The following is a 24,943-nucleotide window of genomic DNA, read 5'->3' on the forward strand; positions in this document are numbered from 1 at the left end:
TACATTACCCAATTATTTAAAGCATACGCTTTGAAGGACATTAAAAGTTATGCAAGTTAAGAGATTTGCAAAAGAGTATGTCTTGGAATCAAATGCAATTGTATCTTTTTATTCCCAGTTTACTGTTAATTTTACACCATATTTTGGATTTGGATTTTGAGATATTTTGTGCAGCTCTCTGATAACAACGGCAGTGCTTTCTTTATTCCTTTCTTTCAGGAACTGTGATAAACCCAGGTTGATMGAAGCTTTGAAAACCAAACGCATCCGTGACATTGCCTGTGGTAGTTCCCACAGTGCTGCCATTACCTCTAGTGGTGAACTGTACACATGGGGTCTTGGAGAGTATGGAAGGCTGGGACATGGAGATAATACTACTCAGTTGAAGCCTAAGATGGTAAAAAAAAAAAAAAAAAAGTTTCTTGTCTTCAATGAAATATGTTTTTGGTTTTTATTTTTATTTTAAATGATAAGATAAATCCCAAGCAAAACTAAAAACGTTAAAGCAATATGAAGACATTATTTTGTAACAGTCTAAGCCGGGTTTTATTACATGTACCTCTAATAGCATGCAAGCTATTTCAGAAATATCAAATCATCTCTTGAAAATACCCAAATCATTCTTTGGAAATAATGGAGAACAATCCTGTTTTGAAATCTGTCCCTTGCATCTTTTTTAATGTAAAACTGGAATTGTCTTCTGTTTAGTTTCTGAATAAACAAGGCTTGGTATCTATCCCCTGAGCAAATGGGCTCAAGGGCTGCTTCAGTGGCACACAAAATGCACACAAATTTTTTTTTTTTTTTAGGTTAAAGTACTTCTGGGCCACAGAGTCATTCAGGTTGCTTGTGGGAGCAGAGATGCTCAGACTCTTGCTTTGACAGATGAAGGTAGGAATATTGTGTTTGACAGCTTTCTATTAGGTGGGAGCACAGTGATCGTTGTCTTTRTCTGACATTCGGTCTTTTTTAGGCTTGGTGTTTTCTTGGGGAGATGGCGATTTTGGAAAACTGGGCCGAGGAGGAAGCGAAGGCTGTAACATTCCGCAGAACATTGAGAGACTGAATGGCCAAGGCGTGTGTCAGATTGAGTGTGGAGCACAGTTCTCTTTGGCACTGACCAAGTCAGGAGTGGTATGGACATGGTATGTTACATTTGCTGGAAACTACTGAGCAAGTAATTGCCAGCTATGTGTTGCATTTATTGCTGTCTGATTGTTCAGGTTCATCTGGGCCTGGCCTTTATGCTCACTCTCTTTTAGATTGGAGTYTCTTCGACATGAGCTGTGATCTGTTCAATTGCTGTCGTGCCCTGTGTCTTACAGCAAGAAGTTGTAGAATATCCTGTTAGGATGCCTGGATCTAATTGAGTTAGCACAGGAAAGGAGAAGGTCATTTCCTCTTTTAGGAGCCTTGGAGCATTCATAATAAAAATAGTTCAGGGCTCTGGAGCGGGGTAGGAAAACGAGAATAAGCGAATGATAGCAAGAAATGTGTAGCCTGCAGTCAAAGCAGAGATTGAGAAACGAAGGTAAAAGGGTGCAGACAGCTGGTGTGGAAGGAGATCTCCTAGAAACACAGGGCACTCTGCTGTGCCCTGACAGGTAGGCACCACYGCTGTTCAGCAAGCCACTGAGTTGTCAGTAGTGGGGCTTAGAAGCAAAATCTCTTCTGTTTTATTTAAAGAAAGTCCTGACTTTTACAKAGGAACTTTGGAGCTCTAACTAGCCCAAGATCTTACCCCAACATTGTGTAATGAGGCCGTGACCTGTTTGATGTATATCAAAACTGAGGAGGCTTTCATTGTCTCTATTGTTTCTATGTTTTTGTTAGCAACTGGTGAAATAGTATTTAGGGAAATCCCTAAAACTTCCCTTCTTCTGTTCTTGAAGGGTGAAAAGCTTTCAGCAGAGCTGCTGTTACTCAGAGTAGCCATAGGAAGCACACAACCCCCTCTCTTCCATTTTTAATTCCTGTTTAAGGTGATAAAGAGTAAGAGGAGAGGAGGGGTTGGCTGTCTTTTAAGACCAATGTGCAAAATTCTTCTGTCTTACTCTCTTTCCCAGCTTTTTTTAACATTGTCACGTTTAGTCCTAAAATCTGTAACTGCTTTGTGACATCATAGGATTATAAAATGAGTTTTAATCTCTTCAAGGTGGGCATTTCTGTACTTGAGACAGTCTGAGTTGCTTCTGATCTTTCTTAATTTGAATGGAGGAGAAAAACTGTACTTTTAGTTTTCTCTCTTTATGCAGCTGATATTTATAAAGCCATATATTGCATTAATCTTCAGCCTAACAAAACCTTTCCTGAGTAATTCTTATTGYTGCTCTTGAGCTGAGGAACTGACAAACTGAAGAATGATCACTGAAAAACACAATGGGAGAAGTCTCCCATTTTTCTTCTTCRTTTGCATTCTTAGAAACGTTTTATGGTGTTTACATTAGCTTGGCCTCTGACATATTGTTAGTGCACAGTTTGTTACCTCCTGTGTGGTGGTTCCAGAAGACTGGGTAAAGGAAGTTTGAGAAACCTCCTTTGAGGCTTGCAACTATTTGGAAAAAAACACTTTTCTGCAAACATCCCCTTTTTTTTCCCTGGGAGCAGACYTGGAAAAGAGCCATAGTTATTGCTGGGTTTGTCCTAGTAAAGTTATTGCTAGGTTTATTGTTAGAGGTGAAAGCCTTGTCCAAGTTTGCTCAAACAAATCACTCTGTGTATTTCTAGTTTCGGTGTGTCTGTAACGGGAATTCCAGTGCAACTGCAATGGCACTACATAGAAAACATCGACATAAATGTTACCTGTGCTATAGGTTATGAGTAATGCTAAAGCTATGAGAGGTTTCTGTCCTAGTTACCAGCATTTTGGGGCCTTTGTAATTCAGATTTGAAGACCGTCATGGTTCATGAATGACTGGTGTTTATGTCTAATTAAGATAGTGACATATAAAGATTTTGGTTTGGAAAGCTATATCAACAAAGAAAAGTGTGACAAAGTTTAGTCTCGAGTTTTCTCTTTGTTTTTGTCTGTTGTAGGGGTAAGGGCGATTACTTCAGGCTAGGCCATGGTACTGATGTGCATGTGCGAAAGCCACAAGTTGTGGAGGGCCTGAGAGGTAAAAAGATCGTGCACGTGGCTGTGGGTGCTCTCCACTGCCTGGCAGTTACCGACACGGGGCAGGTAGGTGGGCTGTCCTCATCCTTTCCCCCATGCCCTGGTCTGTAGAGAAACAACCTGAGTTGTTGTGGAAGAGGAGTATATTGTATCAGTACTGAATAAACAGAAAGAAAATTCCTAATTATACCTGTTTTCTTTTTAAACTCCTGCAGAAATATGATTCTAAAGTTTCTTAGTGTATTGTTACTGGACTGAAAATGTTCTTGTCTTACTCGCTTCTGCAGTATTTGCCTGATTTGTGGATTAGCCCCATAATCAGTTCCTGCTTTTCACTGTTAGAATGCAGAAGCAGTTAGAGTAATTGGACAGCTTTGCTGCTGTCATCCAGGACTAGAATTATCTTACACTGGACAGCTGCACTGATACTGTTTCCTGGGTAACTAATCTTTTTAACTAAATGTTAAATGTTTGCTGTGGACATTATGAATTATGCAATAGTTTATGCATTAGCTAATAGAAATAATGCTCATTTGTTTTCTTAATGCGCATCATTTTAAAAAATTGTCAAGGAAGTAGTTCCTATGGATTCCTCCATAGGAATTCTTAKTGTAAATACATCCAATGAAGCAAGCTGACACATGAAAATGTTTATTGACAGGTTTATGCCTGGGGTGACAATGACCACGGGCAGCAAGGCAATGGAACTACCACAGTCAACAGAAAGCCCACKCTGGTCCAGGGCTTGGAAGGCCAGAAAATCACTCGGGTTGCTTGTGGCTCTTCCCATAGCGTTGCGTGGACAACAGTGGATGTGGCTACCCCCTCTGTTCATGAGCCAGTGCTTTTCCAGACAGCGAGGGACCCTTTAGGTGCTTCTTATCTTGGTTAGTATTTATTGTCTCTCCTCCTCCCACTCCCATCTATTATTATTACTTATTATTTTCTTAATGCTACTGGAAAGCTCGTTGTGTGCRTGGTTGATGACAGCAGAAGGAAAGAAAGCTGCCTAAAGGAAAACTTCCCAAAAAGTGAAGCTGCAGAAGGCTGAAGTAGTGTTAGTTTGAACTTCCCTTATTCTTCAGGCAATAAAAATGCTATAAGCTTTATCAAATGTCCCAAAGTCATTTTCTTTAATATGACATAGGGCTTTATGGAGATAAGGTGCAGTCTTTCTGAGTGTTATGCTTCTGGCTAAAATCCTTAATACTAGTGTATCCTTTTAACTTATAAGGTAAAGGATGAGGAATGAGGGAGCCAAAACAGAAAGTGATGTTTTGTGTTAAAAATGAAATGCCTGAGGATTTTACTAATTAAGCTTTTTTTATGAAAAGGCAATGCATTCTCTTTTTTTTTTTTTAAAAAAGACTAATATTTTTAGTATAAATACTCTTGTTAACTGAAAAATTCTGTTTAAGTAAAACTTGTTGTAGATGCAGATCACCAGAATATTTATATCCTAAGTATCCTAATTTTCATGAGTAAGAAGTTAGAACACTTTATGAAAGTCTTTCTTGAAAAGTATTAACATTAGTTTTAATATTATAATCGTGGGGACTTCAGCTTTGGAGTCTCCTTTAAAGCTAGCTTTACAAGTCACCTTTGATAATTTTTTCTAATAAATTAGATAAAAGAATTTCAGTTATTCATTATGCCTATTTAAAAAAAAAAAAAAGCTTGCCCTCTTTCTCACTCCAGGTGTTCCTTCAGATGCAGATTCTTCTGCTGCCAGTAACAAAATTAATGGCACAAACAGTTCCAAGCCAAATCGCCCTTCGCTCGCTAAGATCCTGTTGTCGCTCGATGGGAACGTGGCCAAACAGCAGGCGTTGTCCCATATACTGATGGCCTTGCAAATCATGTATGCCAGGTAGGCACGTGTGCTTCCTTCTATCTTAAAGAGCAAATGATGGCATGACTTACTCTCCCTTAGTACCTCTGGTGTCAGGTAATGATTTTTGCAAGTTTCAGCTCCTCAAGGTAGGCCCTAGCTTCATTTGAATTTACTTTCAATGTTCATACCAGCTTTATACTGTTAATGGTTTTATAATAAGAAGCATCTAGTTTGGGCTTTGTGGGTAGGAGCTTATTTAGGAGCCCTCAAGTAAATCATGTGAAAGGAGTGTAAACAAGTCTTGACAGGTGATGTGGAGGGCACAGYGGTCAACTTGGTGGAGAGAAGAGGGGAAAAAAAAACCCGTCATGGTGCTGCTCTTTTTCTTGGTAAAGAACAAAAGAGTATTTGTGCTAAAATTTCTGAAAAGAAACTCRGGTAAAACCAGCGCCTAAAATCACAGTATCTGGCTCAAAAAAGAATGGGGATAAACTAGATTGCAGACACCAGAACTTGGAAGCCTTTGCTTCAATTATGAATCTACCTTAATGCTGCTTTATCATTGTTGTTGCTTTTGTAGTTATGGAAGGAGTACAATTGGGCTTTATGTACATCTGACCTAAACTCTTTCAGGGACGCAGTTGTTGGAGCGTTGATGCCTGCAAGCATGATTGCACCAGTGGAATGTCCCTCCTCCTCGCCAGCCCCCCCATCAGATGTTGCTTCTATAGGGAGCCCTGCAAATGGAGACGAATGCATCCTAGCTGCTGATGTAGAAGAGAGGCTCAGCCCAAACCCATGGCAGGACAGGAGAGGAGAGGTAAAGGGTGACATGGATTTTTTCCAGAGTGATTTAACATKAAAAACAGAAAAAAAGTATTTATTTTTATAGAGCTAGAGGTTAAATTGCCCAGACATTTTCTTAAATTGAGGCAGACGCTCTACATATGTAAAATTTCTCAACTGTATCAGATTTAGAAAGACTGTAGCATTACGCTGGAATCAAATTGGAACTTTGAGTGTCTACAATGGCATTTAAATATGATTATGATGTCTGATAAGACTTTAAGGTTGTTAATTTGAAAATATTAGCAACTATGTAATGAAATACCAAAGTATGCTTACAAGAATAGTCTTCAAAAGTCAAGATTAAGAGATTCTTAACAATTATTTAGTGAAACATAACTGTGAATTTATTGTATCATCTAATGAGGAGAAAGATTCTGAAAAGCTAACAGAAAAAAAAGGAAAGGCTAAGAGATCTTTTCCTTTCCCAGACCTTAAATTTGACATGTACTTTTACGGCTTGTCTTCTGCATTGCAGACTTTTCTGCAGGCACTGACATTTTACTGTATGTAAAAATGTGCTGTTACTTATGTAGCAGCTGGCATAGGGGTTTCTGGCTGGTTTCCCATGATGGGGACATGGAATAGAAACTAAACCTACAGGGGGAGTTAAATCTGCTGTAGAAATTTACTGCCTTTTTTTTTTTTTTTTTTTTTTTTTTTTTTTTTTTTCTTTGAACATAAACCCTTCAAATAAAGTGATTGCTCTTACCTTACACATTTTACAGTATTTTATTGCAGCCCTGGTCGGTTCTTATTTGCTTTGTTTAGGTTGTTTCTTCAGAAGATGCTGTAACACCATCTGCTGTAACTCCCTCTGCTGCAGCTGCCTCTTCCCGTCCTTTTATTCCCGTCACAGATGATCCAGGAGCTGCCAGTATCATTGCAGAGACAATGACAAAAACCAAAGAGGTAGTGCTGTTACTGTCTTTCTCGGAACTACAGCTCTTAGGCTGTGTTCATAAAGCAGTTGTACTGTTCTTATGCTTTGAAAGTCATTTTACAAACGACCGCCTTTGAAAATTTATGTAACGTGTTTAGACCTCTAGCAGTAAGCTAGTTTGGGACCATAACACCCCGGAATTGCAAACTAAATTTTCWACTATATGTTCAACTTTTTCAGACAGCTTAACTTGTTCAGACTTTGTGAAATATTTCTTCACTGTCCAAATATTTCTATATTTTGTTTTGTAGGATGTGGAAAGCCAAAGCAAAGTGTCTGGCCCAGAACCTCAGTACCTAGATGAGTTTACTAGTCTCTTGGTACCGGATGACACGCGGGTCATGGTTGACCTGCTGAAACTTGCTGTCTCCAACCGAGCAGGGGAAAAGGGAAGAGATGTTCTCTCAGCTGTGCTCTCCGGGATGGGAACAGCTTACCCACAGGTCAGGTTTTATTTATGTTGCATTTTAATTATGCCTTTCCCATTCCTGGCTTACTGATACATTTTGCTGTATTTGAAGTGCAGTTTGATCTAAAACCTATTCAACATGAAGGTTACAATTGAGTATAAATGTGGGTCGTACTGATTTGTATACTGTATGAGTACAGGAATTCGCTGTAAATGCCGGTAGTAATCTGTTCTGAATTTGTTACATGGCAATTAGACATCAAAACAGACACTTAATGAATTGAGTTTGTGGATTTGACAAACAGTACCTCAATGAAGTTGAGTTATTTGAGCCCTATTTGCTGGATCTGTGGATTGTTAGTTTACAAACTTCCGTGTCAGGTTTGTTCAACACCAATGTTGGTTTCTCTGTTTGGTGCAGTCCGTTGTTGTTAGTTAAAAACGTTCATTAGTGAACTGTCTAGTTATAGTTGATGGTTTTTAAGATTCAAATTTGATACATCACAGTTTCTAGCTATATTCAAGTATCTGTGGGTGGGAATTTGGGGAGAAAATTGACCAACAGCAAGTGCCCTAGTACTGGATGCCAGCAGCTACACTAGAAAATGGTACAGATCATCAGTATTTTAAATAATACCTCAGTGCAGCAGTRAACTTAGAGTAGCTTAGATTGTTCAGTGTTTCTTGTATTTTTGCCCATCAGGTATTTTTCTAATGAATGCTGATGAAATATTTTCTATGCTGATGAAATACTTACACATTTCACTAATACTTCACTAATCTCTGTACTATAGAATTCAGTCATATATGGAGGTATTTAGATGCATGAGGATTTTTTGGGAGAGGTGAGGTTTAGTCTTAGATTTAGGATTCTTGGATAAAGATAAAATATATGTATTTGTGTGTGTGTGTGTTCTTTACCATTAGGTTGCTGACATGCTGCTGGAGCTCTGTGTTACTGAACTAGAGGATGTGGCAACTGATTCACAAAGTGGTCGCCTTTCTTCACAACCAGTCGTGGTAGAAAGCAGCCATCCGTACACTGACGACACATCTACTAGTGGCACAGTTAAAATACCAGGTATAGAAATCTTAAACCTACGTTGCTATGTATGTATGTATCTATGCCTGCAAGCATAGAATCTTTGCTCAGCTTGCTGATCAGCTTCCTGATCCTATAAAAGGACACATTTTCTTGGGCTCTCCATACATTGTTTCTCTGCAACCGTCAGTCTCTGGTGCTTTCTGTTCAGTTGCAAAGCTCAGACTGACAGACGTTTTCTGAACCTCTRATTGAATGCCTGTCTCCTAGTGTTGAGTTGAAGGAAACAGTGTTTTTTCCTTCTATGATGCAATTTCATTCAATGCTGTCTTCAGTACGTTGTTTATTACTTAGCTCTCTGTTACCTGTAACTTTTGACATTTACCTTAACTGTAYGTAGACAGTTTTTCTGTTGCAATTTCAACTTGTAACTTCAGTTTGGAATGCTCTACCTATAGTATAGAAGCTCCTAATCACATTTGCTTTTGCCAGTGCATTCCTTTTTGGAGAGAAAAACATTACAGGCAGATAACATCATTAATAAGACCATGGGCATGTTTTAGTTTAATGACGATACGGCCTGCAAATCATTGGCTTCATGTCGGCTTCTAAAATACTGCGTTTGTTCTTGGTGTTGGTTGCTCTTTGGAAGTGTGTGAATTCTTTATTGGTGTTCAGGTGCCGAAGGCCTGCGGGTGGAATTTGATCGGCAGTGCTCCACGGAGCGGCGCCACGACCCGCTCACCATCATGGATGGCGTCAACAGAATCGTCTCCGTGCGATCAGGTGACAGGAATTAGGGCTTCCCAAAAGTGTCTCCTGTGACTTAAATGCCCGACAAAGTGCACCTAAGAATGTATTTTGACTTACGGTGTGAGAGATATGTCAGTGAAGAAGAGAAATAAATATATAAATTGATGTTCTGTTTTAAACTGTAAACACACGCAGTCTTGTTGCACACATGGAAGAATAAACTTGAAGTCTGTGGCTACAACAGAATCTTTCAGAAATACATGTTCATGGGCTCTTCCTAGGAGCAATTAGAGTGCAAAATGTGAACGTCTAGCACCAAAGCCACTATGTGTGAATTGCTGTATAAATACAGTATTTATTAACACATTGAAACAACTGAGAAAAGATTGGGTGACTTTTTTTCCTTGAGTTCTTAATTTTGGAAATAAAAAAATCCATAGTCAGGACAATTTTTACTGCCTTTGCTGACTCTTTCTGTCAAATAAAAGTCGTGTCATGGGCTCTTGCTCTTCGCCCTTTTTTCCCCAAACTGTTTTGGATTAGCTATTTCTGATCAGATTCTTTGTTGGAAGAATCCTTACAGCTAAAAGTCATCTGTATGTTGATACTGGCTTCATAATATTATGAGAGCATTTGAAATAGGACAGTGGATTTTAGTTAGATCTTTTCAGCGTCTTTTTATAGCATTAAAGCTGCTAAAGATGTCTGTTACTAGTGCTAATTAACCTTTATTAAGGATTAAATTTGCCCAACATAATAATATCATAATTTCTCTTAGATTGTAGGTACTTCATAGTTGATTTCAGATGTTTTGTATAATTTTTTTCTTGAATGCAGTTATGTGATGTTTGTAATATATAGCCATAAACAAAGGGAAGTTGCTGTTGAGTGGTCCCAATAAACCTCAGTCAGGATAAATGACTGCATTCCTGTCACCTGCTGTAACAGGTCGTGAGTGGTCAGATTGGTCCAGTGAGCTGCGAATTCCAGGGGACGAGTTAAAGTGGAAGTTCATCAGTGATGGCTCTGTGAATGGGTGGGGATGGCGTTTCACTGTGTACCCCATCATGCCAGCTGCAGGTATGTTTCATATGTCATTTTTAGGGAGGAGAGAGAGAGAGAGTGGATGTACTTCTCTTTTACAGTTACATTTATGTTTACAACATAAAATAAGAAATATTKTATGTTTACAACATAAAATAAGTTACATTTATTGCATGATCTAGATTTACATGCCAGAGTTGAATTACTCCAAGTGAATATGTGGAAAACATTTTCATTCATACTTAGTAAGCACTTTCAAGAAAGAACCTTGAAAGGTGCGCACAAAGGGAGGAGATAGAAATGTTCTGTTGTATGGACATTTAAAGCAGTTTTCATTGAAAGTATTCATTTTGTGGGGTTTATGTAAGATGCCTTTGATTTAGTTTCATGCAGCTTATTCAACCTATTTAGTCTGCTTCTCCATCAATAAAAAGGTTACTTCTGTGGCAAAGTTCAGCTGTGTTGTTTTTCCTTTTTTTTTTTTTTTTTTTTTGAAATATATTAGGTATCTGTTTTGGAGTATGTTGAATTGTGTTATGCAAGTGCCTGTTTCCATCCCTTCAAAAGGAGCTAGTATGAACTAAGTCACATACAGAGTGTTTCTCTAAATTATTATACTTGTTCAGATGAATCCTGCCTGTGTTTGATCCTTATTTCAGTCTAAGGTGATTTTTTTCCTCACCTTTCTCTCTGTTTCTGGTTTTTGTTTCTTGCAGGCCCTAAAGACCTTCTGTCAGATCGTTGCATTCTTTCGTGTCCCTCAATGGATTTGGTTACATGTTTGTTGGATTTTCGCTTAAATTTTGCTTCCAACAGGAGCATAGTTCCTCGCTTGGCAGCTTCTCTTGCAGCATGCGCTCAACTGAGCGCCTTAGGTAGGTGCAGTCTTAAATAAAAGTCCATTTGATTGAAGTTAAACGATTGTTCAGAGCACCAGCTTTTTTTTGATTTGCTTGTTTTGGGTGCACTTATGTTTCCTTTTGTGCACTTATGTTTTCCTTAGCTGCTGGCCACAGAATGTGGGCCTTGCAAAGACTACGGAAGCTGCTCACAACAGAGTTTGGCCAATCAATTAACATCAACCGGATTCTGGGGGATAATGATGGAGAAACACGAGCCTTGGTAAGAAGGCAGCRATGCTTTTTGCTAACACTTTTTCAYGTTCAGGCTTACATAAAGCATTAAAAATGTTTACCTTGGTGTATAAGTCTTTCACTTTTAACTACGAAATAGCAAACATGCAAATGGCCAAATGGCCAGCTTTTTTCCATAAGTCGTCTTCAGGTCTATAAAGAGACTTTGTTTTAGGAAGAAAAACTAATTTAGATTCTGTGTCTTTGCAATTGGCTTTTCTGGAATTACCAAAAAGCAATAGGAAAAAAAATTGTATGAGGAACAGGATGGAAATTATAGTTCACATAAATTCCAAAACTACAGTTAGTTGTTAATATTTTGACACAGTCATATAAATAAGTTGCTTTTCTTAATGTATGTTAAGTGTGCTCACTATTTTCTTGGTTTTTGTGGTTTCTCTAGAGTTTCACAGGCAGTGCTTTAGCTGCTTTAGTTAAAGGCCTTCCAGAGGCTCTGCAGCGACAGTTTGACTATGAAGATCCCATTGTGAGAGGTGGCAAACAATTGCTTCACAGCCCTTTCTTCAAGGTAGGAGAATTCAAACCATAAATAGTTGAATACTGTAGAACTTTTGGAATTTTTTGTTTGTTTCTTTGTTTTCACCTAAGACCTGTTATGCTGTCAGAAACTTCTTGTTAAGAATGTATTGAGGGATTTTGAATTAATAGAAGAATTGGTCTGAAAATAGTAAGACTAAATTCAATAAAGACAAATTCAAAATAGGACTTTTWAAAAGAAAAGAATCAAATGTACAAATACATGATGAGGACTACATAACTAGGTGGTAGTAAGTAGTTGAGAAAACACCTCAGAAGTACAGTTTAAGTTGCTTTCTTGACAATTGATTTTTGGATTGTCCTCCTCGAATGGATCAATTTTGAAGCCTGTACTTCAGTTTGTTTGTAAATTCTTTGARGAAATCTAAAGAAGAGCAGTAAGAAAATAAAGGTCTAAAAGGCATGCCCTATTAATTAGAAATTAAAGGAACTGGATGTGTCTACTATAAGGGAAATAAATTTTTATAAGATGTAAAAGGTCTTACAGAAAGAAGAGACCCATTGTTCACTGTTAGGACAGTAAATTGATTAATTGCCAGTAAATGAATTGAGTAATTAATTGATTTGAGGAAARAGACTTAGGTTAAAAATGGAAGGATAAAAATTGAAGTGTATGGTATTTGGTATATAAACGGTAATTTTAAAAGATAATTATTCCTAGGAGGTGGTTTTCACAGTGGTTTATGATTATTGCTGAGTTGGAAGAGGAGAGATACTGGGTACACTTGATGCTGTGTCATTAGTGAGAGTAAGTGAAGATGGCCCTACGCTATTTTATATATAATATGTATATATTTGCCCTACGCTATTTTTTATATATATATATTTATTTTCTTTTAAACTGTGTTCTCTAGAATGTCTTTTTGTTTGTTTGTAGGTACTTGTGGCTCTTGCTTGTGATCTAGAGCTGGACACCCTCCCTTGCTGTGCAGAGACACACAAATGGGCCTGGTTCAGAAGATACTGCATGGCTTCGAGGGTTGCAGTGGCCCTTGATAAAAGGAGCCCGTTACCTCGCCTTTTCCTTGATGAGGTAGTRCAGAAATATTTGAACTGTTTCACGGAGCATATGAAAGTGTTCCATTAAAGTAAAAATTCTGCTGAGTTTTAAAGCGTTTTGTGCCAATTGTGGTAGGAAAAATTGGTCGTTTGAATAATGGTTTTAAATCTAAAATATTTTACAGGTAGCAAAGAAAATCCGAGAATTAATGGCAGATAATGAAAATATGGATGCTCTTCATGAGAGCCATGATGTCTTTAAGAGAGAACAGGATGAACAGCTTGTCCAGTGGATGAACAGGTTATTTTTTTCTGCTGTCACTGGTTTGATCTTGTGACCTTTCATTGTTGTATCGTGATAAACTGGTCCTTATTTATTTATTTATTTATTTATTGGCAACTTGCTGTTTCTAAAAGTTCTTCAGCAATTTTGTTTCCTTATTTTGAATTTTCTGTAGACGCCCAGATGATTGGACACTTTCAGCTGGAGGCAGTGGAACTATTTATGGTTGGGGTCACAATCACCGGGGACAACTTGGAGGCATCGAGGGGGCGAAAGTCAAAGTTCCAACCCCTTGCGAAGCTCTTGCTACCCTTAGACCAGTGCAGTTGATCGGTGGCGAACAGACTCTGTTTGCAGTGACTGCTGATGGGAAAGTAAGGATACAATAAATGATTGTTTATTTGTCTAACAAATGTTAAGCAGAATGGGTTTGGCTGAGTCAAAAGTAACGTGCATAACTTGTGCAGCCAGATAAAAGGGTACTGCTCTGCCATTGCAATCTAGGCGTCTAGTGTGCTAAAGCATTGCTAGGTRCATGAAACCATGCATGCATGTTTTAGATTGCAATCTAAACTTGTGATCAAATTTTCAAAAAGAGAGCAGGATGCAAGTAATATGTATTTGCACTATCCTATAAAACAGGAGAGAGAGGAAAAAGTGAAGATGATTCTGTCACCTTCAGAAGAGGGAGCTATAATTGGAATCTAAGATTGTCCTAGGTTGGCTAAAAGTGTAATTTAGAAATTGCAGGATCTAGTTCGTAGACGCTTTAATCATCAGTGACACGGAGCACTGTGAGGAGGCTTYGTAGAATGGAGGGTGGGGAATACTAACAAATTTCGCAGTTTGATATGGCTGCCAGCTTTGCTGTAAGGATGTGATCAAGAATTTAAGCTAGAGCTTATTTAATTACACTCGTGTGGTGAGGTACTCTGTGTTCTCAGCAGTCAGTATCGTCCTTGTTAATGTTTCAGAAAAGGGTGACRGAGTTTAATGGCATCGTTCAACACAACTGTGGTGAGACAAGTTACWTTAGGATAGAGAAAAAGCGAGTGAAGGGCCACTTAACTGTATGGAATGGAAGGGGATGAAGCCACTGTGTTGTTAYCCGTTTCCACATAACGCTAGAATAGTTTATTTGTGTGAGACCTACAGGTGATGATGATTTTATAAAGTCACTACACAAAGTTGAGGCGCCTCAGTACTTTKACATGATATTTTTGAAATAAAACACATAGTGATAGCTCATGGCTTCATGGTTTGAAGGTAGCCTTATTTTCACTCCTGTCWTGTGAAGTACTGAAATTCATGTCGTCTTCTTTCAAACAGAGGTAATATATCCTGCTTCAAATTTGAAGAACTTAAATTGCCCAAAGGCTGTCTGCTTTTTCCATCCATGTTAGTTGAGCTAATGAAGAATGTTACCACTAAGGTTGCTTTGCCTTTCTCTTTAAATTGTTGTATCTTCTASAGCACTGTGAATACCAAAATGAAAACACAGCTTCCTCTTCTCCTTTTTACGTGMTAAAGAACTTCCTTATAGAATATGCAGTGACATTGCCAGCTCATACTAAATCCTGAAACAAAGCTACTTTTAATTTGAAAAAGAAACACTCTTGCTATTAATAAACATATTGCTAAATTCTCAGGACATAGAGAGGCATGTAAGGAACTCTTTTGGGGCATTACATGTAGTTTTATTCTAGTAAACATTAAGAAATSTTCTGTATAGCTGTGGCGAATGTTCTTATTCAAAAGACAAACTATTACATTTTATTCTTTTTTTATTCTTTTACAAAGCTGTATGCCACTGGATATGGAGCAGGTGGAAGGCTTGGAATTGGAGGAACAGAGTCAGTTTCTACTCCAACTTTACTGGAATCCATTCAACATGTGTTTATAAAGAAAGTTGCAGTGAACTCGGGAGGAAAGCACTGTTTGGCATTGTCGTCTGAGGGAGAGGTTTATTCTTGGGGTGAGGCAGAAGATGGCAAACTTGGTCATGGAAACAGAAGGTAACATTTTGCAATGTTATTTTTAAAACTATTGGTAGGCATTTATTATAAATGCTATGTATTTGAAGCCGTGTGCAAGTCCTGCTTGTAAATACAAGCCAGCATTCCATGGTGATACGGAGATGAACATATTTAAAATGGAGAAACACAAACTATTTTTCACATCAAGTCATTTGCTATCTAAGGTGTGCTGGATTTCATTTAAGATCCGTCTTGTAGCTCTTCAGAATTTCAAAGCACTTTAGGGAGCGAAACTGCCATTCTCTTCCTGATGCCCATATTCACTGTTGCCCAAATTAAAAGAAAGGTTCAGTTTTTTGTTGCACTGTTTGGCAGCAGTGTTCCCATGCAAAAAGAAAGAGGAACGCTGAAGTTTAYATGGAGGATAAAGTGACTTTTATACTAGAAATTTCAGTGAAGTAGGACAGCTAAGTAGGACAGAATTTCAAGGACAAATGTTTAGCTTTGATTTGGAAGGACTTTATTAGTTTCAGTTTACCTTTAAGACTGTAGTGTAATATATGGTAAGTACTTGAAGATTTCCTTGTAGATAAATACTTCTAAATGACTACTTAGACCTAAACTTCAAGATCTTAAGCTGGGACAAAAAGTAAGTACTTAGTTCTTTGAAGTGTCCTTAGCTTCATTTTAAAATACACTCTCCATATGCTGCTGAAAATGAATGCTGTATTTTGAAGCTTCTGTTCAAACGAGTCTTTCCATTTCAGCCCTTGTGATCGTCCTCGTGTAATTGAGTCTCTGAGAGGCATAGAAGTGGTGGATATAGCAGCTGGGGGAGCGCACAGCGCCTGCATTACTGCTGCAGGAGACCTCTACACGTGGGGAAAGGGAAGGTACGGGCGTCTTGGGCATGGAGACAGCGAGGACCAGCTCAAACCTAAACTGGTAAGAAGTCTTCGTTGGCATTCTGTACAGGCTTAGTCCCACTTCTGGTTCTAACACTTCAAACAACAAACAAAACAGGTTGTAACATGGCAATTATAGATCAGTTGCTTACCATTTCAACCCCCAGCTTGCTTCTGTGGTAGTGGTGGGTCTCAAATGCACCCTGCCTGCCTATTTCTCATCATCCAAAATAAATTAGCCCTCTCCCCAGTAATTCTACTCCTTCTTTGTAGTATTTTCAACAGTAAACAGTGAGCTCCTTCTCCGCTAGTTCTCTTCTCAGTTTATTTCCAGGAAACTAATACCAGTGATAGCTAATTAAAGTCACTTGCAAACTACTTTTTTTCCTGATAAAGTAATTATACACTTAATTTTCATGATTAAATCCTGGAGAGTTAATCAAAACATTATCCTAAATATTTAATTTCTGTTTGCTAAACAAATTTGCCAAATAGGCTGTGACAGTTTGAATTGAGAATAGTATTACTGCACAAAGCTGTCCTGCCTTCGCACTGACTGTCTGGTAGCAAAAGGATGACATTACAGAAGTTGAGCTGAATTGCTAGCGAGTAACTTTCATTCCTGGCTGTGTGTATGTGTTTGTATACATGATTTTTGACTTAGTTTTTTCGGWACTTAGTTTTTGAGGCATTATAGATCCTTGTCTACCTTGGGACCTTATTATCTSTATCCCGATGCTCTCATTCCTTTTTCCTAGAACCCCCGAATYTACCAGCCTGTCCTAGCTGTTTTTTTTCTCTCATACTTGTGGTTTGTATGAGAGTAGCTAAGCTCTGGATGAGTTGTASTATGTGAAGTTCTGTGCTGGTCTCAGTGATGAATGAGAGTGTCTCTAGTCCTTTATTTCAGATAGGGGTGAGGATGAGGCTTTCATTTGTGTGGGGGTCAGTATCGTTTCACAGGATGAATGCAAATTCCACACTTCCTCACTAGATGGCAGCATTTCAAAGATTAAAATGRATTAAATTCAAGCTCTGATACAAGTGCTAGAAAACTGTAAAGTATTGAAAAGCTATTTGAAAATGAACCTTCATATTTGCTAAATACCATACAACCGAAGAGCCTGAATTTGTGTAAGCAGAATTAAAGTCTTTCATAACGCATATTTTGCAATTTTTTTTTCTCTTTTCTTTTTAAGACAAATAGTTATAAGTAATTCACCAATTAATAATTCATTTTAAAATATGTAGTGATTTCTCATTTTGTTCGTTTGGGAAGTCTTTAACTTATATTTGTTTGCTTGATCCTGAGGTGTTAAACCTGTACTAGACCATCACAAAGACCTTTTCCAAGTTGGATTGTCTTGTTTTGTGAAACTAAATGACTGAATCTTTTATTGTGAATAAAAAACAAGGTGACTGCCTTTCAGGTGGAAGCTCTCCAGGGCTATCGAGTGATTGACATAGCCTGTGGCAGTGGAGATGCACAGACCCTGTGCCTCACTGATGATGATACCGTGTGGTCCTGGGGTGACGGAGATTATGGAAAACTTGGAAGAGGAGGCAGTGATGGCTGTAAAGTACCAATGAAGGTATTTGGAGCTGGGTTTTATGTTTTATTTTTTAGATTTCTGATGTTAGTGGGGAAGCCTGAAGATCTGTTATGTGCAAACTTCCACCCATCTTAGGATATCTGGATTCTCCTGATTATTGCTAAGAGTGAACTTTGTAGAATAAAATGACAGGTCTTGAATTTTTGTGCTCATTGATAAAGTTGCACTTGGAGGTTTTCTCTTGTTGTAAAATATTGCAAGTTCCAGGAAAATCTTTCATTTTGATTTTGGTGACTCTCAAAGCAGTCTGTTTGTCCCAACAATTCTTCTTATTACCTTGTGGTAATAAATTTTCTTACAGCTGAAACCATAGCTTCTTTCCAGATAGGGACATTGGTACTGCTTTATATTAAACTTTTTCATCTGAGTGCTTGCTTTACTTCARATTTCTCCATGCACTAACAGTGAAAGCCATGTAGCCATCTAATATAAATAAAAACCCACTAATTAGCAATGTTGCAGTTTTGAAAAATGTGTAGTGGCCTCACTGTATCACTGAGCAGTGAATTTTAGATTCTTAGTCCAGGATGAAACCCAATTACCTGGATGCAGCAATCCCCCTTCTCATTCTTAAAGGTTGAAGCCCACCAGCCTATCCCAAAAGATACATTTTTTTTTTATTGCATGATGTGACTTGATAAGAAAATAGCTGTTTTATATTTTAAACTTCATTTAAATAAGGGGCAAATACTGAGTAACTAAGAGGAAGAACATACTTACAGATGGTCGTCAGTGGTTTCCTGATTCTGAGCTTCTTTTTAATGTTTAACAAGAAAATAGTAGAAAGATTAATGAGAGGAATTACGTAAATGATCTGCATGTGCATTTTTGTTAATAAATATACAGCCACTCATATTTTTCTCTAAGTCATACTTAAGATATYGTGGTCTACAAATCTCAAGACAGCTAGATTTTGACTTCATTTGATATTATTTTCCTAGATTGATTCTCTTACTGGCCTAGGAGTGGTTAAAGTAGAATGTGGATCCCAATTTTCCGTGGCYCTTACCAAATCTGGAGCAGTATATACCTGGTAAGCATTTTGTGTTAGTCGTATATACAGTAGTAGATGTCATTTGCTCTGTGACAGATACTAGTGTTACTCTGTCTTCACTATTTCAATCTTCCCCCTCATCAAAAATGTTTTAGGAGTTTCTGTATTTTGGTTAATAATAAAATCTACTGATTTTTTTTTTTTTTTTTTTTTTTTTTTTATATTGATGTTTGAGGGAAATGACAAAGTATTTAGTCTTGGAGAACTGAATCCAGAGTTATCATTCTAAGCACTGACTACTGCAAGCTGCAAAAGTGGAAGTGAAGTGTCAAAGTGTCATGTGGTGTGGAAGAAAGTAGCATAAATAAGTCTCATATATTAAAAAATCAAAAAAAAAAAACAAAAAAACCCCAACAACAACAGAAAAAAACAAACCATAAAAAACCCCAAACCTGCCTAGATTGTGGTGGCAGTAGTCATAGGCTTTTGACTTTCATTCTTTGTTTGAATCTTTCTGTACAGTTCTAATTTTTGTAGCTTAAACAATCTGACTTGAGTGCTTAAAATGCAAAAGAAAAGAAAAACCTTTCCCCAAATTCCTCTCCACCTTCTTTCCTGTAATGTTAGAAATGTCTTTAAACTGCATATAGTTTATGTTCCAGTTTCTGATGTCAGTAAATCTACGCTTTTTGCAGTTGAATGTCTCTAATCCTTGATCCTTTTAAGAGGACCAAAAAAGGAAAAAAAGTGTTAAAAAAGACGTGTGCCACATAAGTGCTAACAATGAAATAGAGTCAGAGTTGCATGATTGTGTTACCTGGCTATATATATTCCATATATTTTATAACAACAGCTTAGGTTTTCTGTAGTCTCAGTAGAATCACACCTATGTCATATAAGCTAAGAATGGTTAATATTGAGGATTTGGAGGCAAAGCCATACTGTTTCTACTAAATAGCAAATATTTATAGTTATTGAACTGTTTGTTACAACACCTACAGTCAAAATATCACGTGCTTCCTATCCTTACATTCTTCTAAGAACAAGACAGAGCGTTTCAAAACAGTTCTTTTTTGCAGGGGCAAAGGAGATTATCATCGGTTGGGCCACGGATCTGATGACCACGTGAGAAGACCACGACAAGTGCAGGGACTGCAAGGAAAGAAAGTCATTGCAATTGCTACTGGCTCTTTACACTGTGTTTGCTGCACTGAAGATGGTATAAAGAACAAATTCATTACTATTTAATACTGAATTTAAAAAAAAAAAAAAATCAGTCAGCTCTAGTAGGAGGTATTTGCAGAAAATAGTGGTCCCTTGTGTGTGTGGGCATGCTTTGTGTTCACAGTTGTTGCGTGTTTCTTGATTGAAAATGAGTGCACAAACCTAGCTAAAAATTTTTAGTTATTTTATTGCAAAAATACAGAGCTCAGCTTTATAAGCTGTAATGACCTAAGGAAAACACGGAGCAGTAGTTACAGATTGGCCACACACTGGAATGAAAGCACTCAGGGTGTTTGGTTATTTTTAAGAGGGTCTCCTGAACCCACTGAGGTGTTTAACTTGGTAAATGAAGCATCATGCAGTCTGTGGTTTCTTACAGAGTAGCTTGATGTACTGAATAGTCCTTGTCAGAAACTCATTCCCCTCTTTAATTAACCAGTCTGCACAATGACTGAGTGTTTTATAGATGCTCGTGAAATAGGATGTAGCTGCACAAAATGAACGCTTAGAAACAAGGTTGCTATCATAAAACGTATTTTCCAATTATCTTGCAGCAGTAAGCACCCATTTTAATGTCCTCTGAAGTAATACAACCTATTATAGGATCTTTTTTTCTTCTGATACAAAACTTTAAATCTTTTCTTCTAAACAACAGCTTTTGCAGCTTCAGAACCAAGAAATACAGTCTTTCTGGTGTATTTGTCGTATTTATTCTTGTTCTCTCATCATTTCTTGCTTTTCTTGTACAAAACTTTAAATGATTGAACGAACTATAAGGAAATAATTGTACTTCAYAATATGTAGTGTATGGACACTCAGAATGTCATCCTAATTCTGATATTCCAAGTTTTACTAGGTAATGGATTTCAGTGTTAMAAGTAGACCTGGAAATCTTGATTATAAATCAAGAGTTCTTTGCTTTAAACGATTTATAAACAGTTATAAAACACAGCTTCTACCTTAGCTTTGGAAGAAGTAATTATTCTTATTGTTTCAGGGGAAGTGTATACATGGGGGGATAATGATGAAGGACAGCTTGGCGATGGAACAACTAATGCTATCCAGAGACCTCGCTTGGTTGCAGCACTTCAGGGTAAAAAGATCAACAGAGTAGCCTGTGGCTCTGCACATACTTTAGCTTGGTCTACCAGCAAACCTGCTAATGCTGGCAAGCTCCCTACACAGGTAACATTTTGGCTTATTACCTTCAGATTCTAAATGGATTTAGCATATTATTGATCTCTCAGTAGGTGCACTTCTTTTCTAAATCCCTGCGTAAGGTCAATGTGCTTTTCTTTTGCTTCATGCTTGAACCAATTACTTTTAGTTCCATATTTCCACAGAAAGATGGGAGTTTTCTCAGGTGAGAAGGGTTCTTCAATTGTAGCCAGTCCAATTCTAAACGGTAAACTCAGTTTGCAGATCAAAAAGAATGTGAGTGCCATCTTGCAGCTATGAAGGTCTCAGCCTACCCAGTAGGTTCTTTACTGCTTGCCTTTGTTTTAAGGGATTGCTTTTTGAATATTCAGTTTCTCCCTTCTTAAACTTTTTAGCTCCAATGATGGGGCATAATGCTTGGTTATAGTAATGATAGGAGGTAAAATATGTGTGTTTATGGATTAAAAAAAAGTGAGATTTGGTATAATAAAGTCTGTCATATTTCTAATATTTCAGAAACTTTCCGTTTAGAGTTATACTGTTAATATTTTATAGAAAACTGAACTCATGTATTTCTGACAATGCAAATAAGCAAATACTGAATTTCTAAGAATGCATTTTTTCCTGCACATCTTACAAATGGTTGTTCTCTTCATTTAATAAGATCCAGTATATAATAATTCCAAAGTATATTCAGATGTGATTGCTTTCCCATAGGTTCCTATGGAGTACAATCATCTACAGGAAATACCCATCATTTCATTGCGAAACAGACTTCTCCTGTTGCACCACATTTCTGAGCTCTTCTGTCCTTGCATTCCAATGTTTGATCTTGAAGGGCGACTTGATGAAACTGGCCAAGGACCCTCAGTTGGATTTGACACATTACGGGGAATCTTGATATCACAGGGGAAGGTATTTATCAAAATATGCTTTTAAGGAAATACAAGATGGGTGTCATAATGGTGTTGGTCTGCTTTTTGTATTTTGAGTGTTTCCTAAGGTTTCAGTCTCAAATAGAAGAGAAACACAGAATTTCATAGTCACAGAAAAGTAAGCCATGAGGAAATCCATTTAATGGTTAGTCTTGAAGGCTGTAACAGTAAACTTCAGATATGGAAAGACTTTAAAAAGGTTGATAGGCCTTCAGTGTGATCATCGGTTTTAGATCTGAATTTTCTTACTGTCATAAGAATTAGTTTCACAGAATCACACGATGTTCAAGGTTGGAAGGGACCTCTAGAGATCATCTAGTCCAACCCCTCTGCTCCAGCAGGGACACCCAGAGCACGGGGCACAGGGCGGCATCCAGGCGGGTTTGGAGACCTCCAGAGCAGGAGACTCCACAGCCTCCCTGGGCAGCCTGTKCCAGGGCTCTGKCRCCCTCACAGGAAAGAAGTTCCTCCTCACATGGAGATGGAACCGCCCGTGTTTCAACTTATACCCATTTCCCTTTGTCCTGTCACTGGCCACCAATGAGAAGAGCTTGGCTCCTTTCTCCCTACATTCTCCCTTCATGAACTTATACATGTTAATCAGATCCCTTCTCTGCCTTCTCTTCTCCAGRCTAAACAGGCCCAAGCTAAACTTCGCCCAGTTTAATTTGGCGAAGAATGATATGTTATATATTAACAATTAAAATCTTCTGTGAGATGTATTTTAAGAAAGAAGCAGTTGGTGTTTTGCTCTGTGCAGGGCTGTTTTGTGTCTCTAAGTAAGATACATGGCTTGTAACTATACTCCTTGTAGTTGTTTTCTAAAAGTCTCAAGACCAGAAGAAGGGGAAGGAAAAAAAAAAAAAAAAAAAAAAAAGGCTAGTGGAGAAATTCAGCAGAACAGAGGCTTTTGAGAGACCAGGAAATATCATTCATTTTTGATCAAAACCTAGATAAAAAGAATGCAAAGGGAAATCATAGATTTATTCTTCACACCACTTGTAAATCTTAATGCTCAAGTCTTTAGGTAAATGATGTTAGGAGTAGGAATAGATGTGTAGGAGATGCATACATTCAACATTGTTTACTTGAGTCTGTGCCTCATTGTGGAAAGGCTTCAGATATATGATAAATATTATATTGGGCATATTTAATGTCAGAGTTTTTCAACAGAAACACCAAAGCTATGATGATCCTAGGAATTCAAGTCAGGCTACAGTCAAAGATATGAAAGACTTTTTTTTTTTTTAAAAAAAAAAAGAGTACTTGAAACTGGCAATTGAGGCAAATTTTTACTTAGTGAACTTCTGGTACTTGGATTTGAATGAAAAGTTTGGATTTGATTTTGTGATTCATTGCCTTCCTTAGCATATGGTCTCTTCTTTGGCTTTTTTTTTTTTATCTCTGATGTACTTACTCTCCATATGCATTTATCAGTTTGCTCTACTTAAGTCACTGGTATGTTAGTTGCTTAATAATAACTGAATCTGATGAGGTTAAAAAATTGAGCGATACAGGAGATACTTCTTTATTTTGAGTATCCCAAATATTGCAGATTTGATTCGTATTAGCACAAGCAACATGTCCCTTAATTGACATCTTACCGTTTTATCTTCTGTTGCTTTTGTCTACTCTTTTAATTTTTGACATTCTGAAGTATTTGATGTTTATTTCAATTTTGTCTAAAGAAAGACTTGGAGGCTTTAAGCTTTTACTAGCATTTTGTGTTATAGTTGGAAGGAAATTGCTTAGGAATAGGACTGCAGGATTTGTTACTTTGTTCTATCTCTTTTTTTTTCTTGTGTTGAGCTAGATACAGACTTATTTATGAAGTATGTGCAGCTTATTATATGTAGCTTTCTTATTTGATTGCACTTTTTCTTGATTGCCTTTGATTGCCTTTGTTCTTTTGTATTTTCCATTTTCAGGAGGCAGCTTTCAGAAAGGTTGTGCAAGCAACTATGGTGAGAGATCGTCAGCATGGGCCAGTTGTAGAGCTCAACAGAATCCAGGTAACTTACGCTAAACTTTGAGGGTGGTGTCTGTGTTCAGACCCCAGCGCTCTACATTGCAACTCACTGGTATCTGAGTGCTGAAGAGCTGTATTTATATCAGAGAATCAGAAAATATAGCACAGCAAGGGCTATTCATTTTCTTTTCAGTATGTTTTTGTCTAGGTTTTTTTGAGGGCAAAGGGACGCTTCCTGAAATGTTAAATATACTGTTTAACATGGCCATGATGCTATTTAACATGAGCCAAATATGTCCGGCTTGACAAAGGGCTGCTTTTTGAAAGCACACTGATACATTRTTTGAGAGAGTGGTGGTTCTGATGTCTTTCTTACCTTCCAAAAGGATCACATGGATTTTTCAGCTGTTGCTTTCGTAACAGAGAACATGGAAAAAAATGCCCTTGAAGGTAATTAGGATCAGGATGATAAACTCTTGTCCTTTGCTGATCATTATATGTGGTCATATGGATTGTAGAATTGTTTTTATATAAAAGGGCTTTTTTTCCCCTAATCATTGATGTTTGAAAATGTAATGCCATGCCTTAGGCTAGATGTGTCTTTTTCCATAAGTACTTCTGAAAGATTGAATAGTAAAACATTGTTTTCATTTAAACAGACTGAAGCTTGGGTTTCCTCATGCATTTCTTTCCTTTGCTTTCCTTTCTTTCCTTTCCTATTTATTTTGCTTTGTTTTTTCTTGTATTTTTTATTTTACTATATAGTAAAAAGTAAGAAAAGCTCCTCTTTGTAAGTTAAAAATAGAGCTACTGGAATTTTTGGTTAATTGGTTAAAATTATCATAACTGAAATCAGTTCAGTTTGGACCGGACTCACTTTTATATTCCTTTGCCTTTTTTATAGGTACTTAAAAACGATCATCGTGTTAGTGATTGGAATGACTTGTTTTACTTTATTACCTAGGAAGTGGAAGCTGAAGAGAGTGCCAGATACTTTCCTTTTCCATTTTTTACATGTGAATTCAGAAATTCCAATAAGCAATGCAAATATTTAACTTTGAGTAGGAAGCCAAGTAATAAGTTTCACAGATTCACAGAATATTTAAGGTTGGAAGGGACCTCTAGAGATCATCTAGTCCAACCTTCCTGCTCAAGCAGGCACACTTAGAGCATGTGGCACAGGGTGGCATCCAGGCGGGTTTTGAAGACC

The 24,943-nt window shown here is 37.6% G+C and overlaps 1 protein-coding gene across 1 annotated transcript in view; it reads left to right on the forward strand.

Annotated features, from left to right (window-relative positions):
• LOC112943125 (E3 ubiquitin-protein ligase HERC2) overlaps window positions 1-24,943 on the forward strand; it is a 102,007-nt gene that overhangs the window by 66,548 nt on the left and 10,516 nt on the right. The window contains exons 60-85 of the mRNA XM_026034241.1: window positions 220-397; window positions 810-891; window positions 974-1,145; window positions 3,037-3,181; window positions 3,777-4,002; window positions 4,814-4,985; window positions 5,583-5,769; window positions 6,567-6,707; window positions 6,990-7,181; window positions 8,075-8,228; window positions 8,868-8,975; window positions 9,891-10,022; window positions 10,703-10,861; window positions 10,990-11,108; window positions 11,523-11,648; window positions 12,555-12,710; window positions 12,862-12,977; window positions 13,135-13,333; window positions 14,760-14,974; window positions 15,703-15,880; window positions 17,271-17,432; window positions 18,395-18,486; window positions 19,527-19,666; window positions 20,669-20,856; window positions 21,547-21,744; window positions 23,693-23,776. Coding sequence (XP_025890026.1) covers window positions 220-397; window positions 810-891; window positions 974-1,145; window positions 3,037-3,181; window positions 3,777-4,002; window positions 4,814-4,985; window positions 5,583-5,769; window positions 6,567-6,707; window positions 6,990-7,181; window positions 8,075-8,228; window positions 8,868-8,975; window positions 9,891-10,022; window positions 10,703-10,861; window positions 10,990-11,108; window positions 11,523-11,648; window positions 12,555-12,710; window positions 12,862-12,977; window positions 13,135-13,333; window positions 14,760-14,974; window positions 15,703-15,880; window positions 17,271-17,432; window positions 18,395-18,486; window positions 19,527-19,666; window positions 20,669-20,856; window positions 21,547-21,744; window positions 23,693-23,776 — 4,021 coding nt within the window. The remainder of the gene's footprint in view (window positions 1-219; window positions 398-809; window positions 892-973; window positions 1,146-3,036; window positions 3,182-3,776; window positions 4,003-4,813; window positions 4,986-5,582; window positions 5,770-6,566; window positions 6,708-6,989; window positions 7,182-8,074; window positions 8,229-8,867; window positions 8,976-9,890; window positions 10,023-10,702; window positions 10,862-10,989; window positions 11,109-11,522; window positions 11,649-12,554; window positions 12,711-12,861; window positions 12,978-13,134; window positions 13,334-14,759; window positions 14,975-15,702; window positions 15,881-17,270; window positions 17,433-18,394; window positions 18,487-19,526; window positions 19,667-20,668; window positions 20,857-21,546; window positions 21,745-23,692; window positions 23,777-24,943) is intronic.

Source organism: Nothoprocta perdicaria, unplaced genomic scaffold (assembly GCF_003342845.1).
Source record: "Nothoprocta perdicaria isolate Ctin4 unplaced genomic scaffold, notPer1 scaffold_140, whole genome shotgun sequence".
In the NCBI taxonomy this organism is placed as follows: domain Eukaryota; kingdom Metazoa; phylum Chordata; class Aves; order Tinamiformes; family Tinamidae; genus Nothoprocta; species Nothoprocta perdicaria.